This window comes from Orycteropus afer, unplaced genomic scaffold, assembly GCF_000298275.1.
Source record: "Orycteropus afer afer isolate SDZICR_OR568_19922 unplaced genomic scaffold, OryAfe1.0 scaffold00050, whole genome shotgun sequence".
Taxonomy (NCBI): Eukaryota; Metazoa; Chordata; class Mammalia; order Tubulidentata; family Orycteropodidae; genus Orycteropus; species Orycteropus afer.
Window position 1 is genome coordinate 14,741,544 of NW_006921637.1, and position 4,279 is coordinate 14,745,822.

The following is a 4,279-nucleotide window of genomic DNA, read 5'->3' on the forward strand; positions in this document are numbered from 1 at the left end:
CTCTGTAAATCTTCACCCAAATCCTAATAAAAAAAAAAAAAAAAAGCACTTTAGGGACAGTACCTAGAGCATACTAAGTGCTCATCTGTAGAGCTTTTTATTGTCATTAGCTATTCTCATGGTATTTCAAAATATTCAAGTTCAATAATGAAGCTCATACTTCTGGTCTGAGACTTCAGAATCACCTCAAGTTAAAAACCTGTGAGGAAATTTCTATTTAGATTTTTGCCTTTGATCTTTCTCCAAGTTCTACAGAAAGGCTGAAAACCAAAATCAGAAAGCAGCATAATTTGCTGGCTACCTTCTCCAATTAAAAAGGTAATCAACAGCCTACCAGGTGAACAATTATACCAGGGAGGTACACTCCTTTGATCAACCAGTTAAGATCAAAAGGCAGCATTTACACAGGGAGAAAGCCCAGAGGGTAGGAATGCAAAGAAAAGAAGGACACAGGGAAAAGGGAACCACAGGAAGTGGGAAGAGTGCTGTTAAATTGTGGGGATCATGATCAACATCACAAAACAAAACGTGTATGAACAGCTGAACAGAAAGTGAATTTGCTCTGTAAACTTTCACCCAATAAAAAGAAAAGAGAAAAAGGTAGCCAACAACCAGTTTATGAAATAGCTGCAAGCTTTTCTTGAATATCAAATAACAAAGTGCTTAGCACAGTGCAGGTCATATAGTACACATTCGGTAAATATCATTTGTTACTATCACTCTAACAAATATTATTTCCTTCTCCTCCCCTACCTTAATATTTCTTTCATGTTCATATAATTGATTCTAAAACAAATGTCTCCAGTATTACTAACTGCTTAACCTTTGAACAAGACAGTACTATTTTAAAAGAACCAAATCTCTTTTTAGAACTTATAGCTCTAACTTCTAAAACAGACCAACCCAATTTCCTAAGTCAAGTTTCATATAACTTCCTAATTCAAAAATGACAAGTGGATCACCTATTCAGGAAGAACTACAATCTCTAAGGATATTTCTGTCTAAATTTGCACTTTGAAATATTAAAATGAATCAATTTTGGACAACAGGATTCATTTGCCTTTGTAAAACTATAAGGTGGCAAACTGAAAAGAAGGAAACTACTACTAAGGGAGATGCAGGGAAGAAATCTCGTTCATTTGTAGAGGTAAAAATTCAAGTAAGTCTGGTAGGTCTCATATCTCCCAGGAGGCTAAAAACAGGAAATGAACTGAGACATAAACAACATATACAGGACCACATAAAAGACTTAATTACCTTGACTAGTGAAATCTGAAGGTTAATCGTCTTTCCATTCTTGAGGAGATTCTGCAATTTTCTGCTATGTAGAATGTTATCTATATAGATCCACAGCCTTTCAACTATGTCTTCCCTCAGTTCAAGTTTTCTCTTATAAAATGCAACCAATGACTGTCTTGCCCAATCAAGCAATACCTGAATTTGAAGGAAATATACTCTGGAAATAAAGGAACTTCTTTGGTGAAAGACATTTACACATTCTTAATGACACTCAAGCCATAATCAAATTCAATTGCCAGAAAAAAAAATTCTCCTTGAAAACTTACCTGTAGTAGTATTATATTACATAATATTTTGATATATTAAAATGTGTATTATCAAAGGATCAATATAAAGTGGAGAAAAAGCTTTAATTTTGTCTTTATCTGGGGCCAAGAAACAAATTTCAGCTGAAACTCTAGCACATCTCACTCCTATCTCTCAAGTTATATTACGTTTCAAAAGTCAGAAGCACAACAGCAGTTACTCAGAATGGCCACAGAATGAACCACAGACACAAATTAAAAACAAAACAGTTGCCATTGAGTTGATTCCAACTCATGGCAACCTCCTGTGTGTCAGAGTAGAACGATGCTCCACAGTTTTCAATGGCTAATTTTTAGGAAATAGATCACCAGGCCTTTCTTCCAAGATACTTATGCATGGACTTGAATTTCCAAATTTTCAGTTAACAGCCAAGCTTGCTGAATGATAGCAATAGCCAGGGACAAAAGAGTAAGCCCCCAAAAGCCTAGGACATGTGTCCTGGCTTTTCCACAAAAGAGGTAATTGACATGAAATGATGTACTTTACAAAAAGCAGTGTTGTCTATATATAGTTTGCATTATTGTTTGACAAATTTGTTTATTCATAAAACACTGGGGAAGCCTATATGACTATGAGACCAGAACTAGATGGTGCCCAGTTACCACTGTCAACCACTTGGAGGGGGATCTATGTAGGAGATCCTGGATAGAGTGGCAGAACAATGTGGAACAAAACTCAAAATCATTAAAAAAAAAAAGGACCAGGTTTGCTGGTCTGATAGAGTCTGGTGAAATCCCTGAGACTATGGTCCCTAGCTGCCCTTCAAGTCTGGAACTGAACCCACTCCTGTGGCTTCCAGCCTAACAAAAGACAGGCATATGAGCTGAACATTTACATTAGGCAGATACACTTCTTGGAGAGCTTAATCACAGGAGAATAGAAGGGCTGTGTATGCACGGGCAGATAGCTTGGGGAGCAGGAGTGCATAGCAAGGAAGGACACAGAGAGGAGGTAACTATGGGGAAGAAGTGGGAAGAAAACTATTGCATTGTGGAGAACTGCGGTCGATGTCATGAGACAAAGTATATATATGTGAACTGCTGTATGGCAAATGAATTTGCTCTGTAAACTTTCACCCAAATCACAATAAAAATTAAAAAAAAAAAAAAAAAACACTGGGGAAAAGTGGTGAGGCCTCAACTCACACAATCAGAACTGTAGTAATAGTAGAAATCAGATCCTAGAAAGAAAAACAATAAAACTTTCAGGATAAGCATAGTGGAAGCCTTGATCAAATGGCCTGTCACTAACTTCCTCTTCTGTCTTACTCTTATGAAACACTTACAAGGTGATCGTTACACTGCCAGGATGATTCTCATGTATGCAGCAGGGTTTAGAAAACACTAGATAGGACAGTTGACCATGCTGTACTTCATCATCATTTAACATATACAATCCATCTTTGACACCTGATACATTTTGTGCTGGCTTCTTTTAACATAAGTATGTAGGTATATGTTAATCCAACTTCATGAACTTATTGACCTAGTATCTCTATTGTAATAAGAGTGATCTTTGGCCAAATAAACTTGAGAAATGTTAACTAAGAGCAAGTTATTTCTGGTAGCTTCTCTACTTCCAAACTTTCAACTTACCACATTCCAATGATTTTTAACAAACCACCAATAAACAATCACTTACAGAGCATCACTTTGGATTTATAAACAAATAGAACTACTTACAGATTTTCAGAACTGAACCTCTATAGCCTAATTCATATTCTTCACTAATACATATATTTAATTTGTAATATAAGTAATATTTTCCAACATGAAAGAAATGCCAAATAAGGTTTTATAACAGAAAAACTTTGTTAAAGAAATAGCTGACTCATTGTTTATTTCCACTGACATTATTTTTAACTTCCATAGACGTTTCCTCTCCCAACCTTTTCTTTAATCTTTTTCTTTTTTTCATTAAATGTCAATACAGATTTATACATATAGTAACTCTTTTGGGTTTTAAAAATGTTTAAAAAAGATAAATACATAAGTTTCACTTAAAACTTACTTGTTCTTTATTTGGAAGAAAGCACTGGTGGGAAATCCAAGCAAAGTGAGCTAGTTTTAGTTTATCTTCCCAGGAAGTTGTCTTGCTTTTAAGCTTAAGGGAAATGCCAGAATAAACAGCAGCCATTGCTACACTATACCTATAATTAAAAACAATGGGACCACAGTTACTAGAAGAAAGGAAATAATAAATATCAGAGCAAATATAAATGAAATAGAAAACAGAAAATCAATAGAAAGAATCAACTGGAATCAACTGGAAGTTGGTTCTTTGAGAGGATCAATAAAATTAACAAACCATTGGACAAAACTGACAAAGGAAAACAATGAGAAGATGCAAGTAACCAAAATAAGAAACAAGATGGGTGACATCCCAACAAAACCAACTAAGATAAGAAGAATCATAACAGAATATTATGAAAAACTGTAGTCTAACAGTTTTTCAAACCTGTAATTTCTAGAAACAAGCTACCTGCCAAAACTAATACAAAAAAAGGTGAAAAATCTTAGCAGGACCATAGCAAAAGAAGAAATGGAAGTTGTCATTTAAAAAAAAAAAAAAAAAAAAAGCAATTACCCAGACAGCTTCAATGGAGAATTCTATCAAACAATCAGAGAAAAGCTGGTACCAATTCTACTCAAACTACTGCAGAACATAGAAAAGG

General features: G+C 34.9%; 1 protein-coding gene across 1 annotated transcript in view; it reads right to left on the bottom strand.

Moving 5' to 3' along the window:
* Window positions 1-3,741, bottom strand: part of URB2 (URB2 ribosome biogenesis homolog) — a 72,751-nt gene extending 69,010 nt beyond the window's left edge. The window contains exons 1-2 of the mRNA XM_007938518.2: window positions 3,616-3,741; window positions 1,258-1,434 (exon numbers count right to left, since the gene is read on the bottom strand). Coding sequence (XP_007936709.1) covers window positions 1,258-1,434; window positions 3,616-3,741 — 303 coding nt within the window. The remainder of the gene's footprint in view (window positions 1-1,257; window positions 1,435-3,615) is intronic.
* Between the last annotated feature and the right edge of the window lie 538 nt (window positions 3,742-4,279).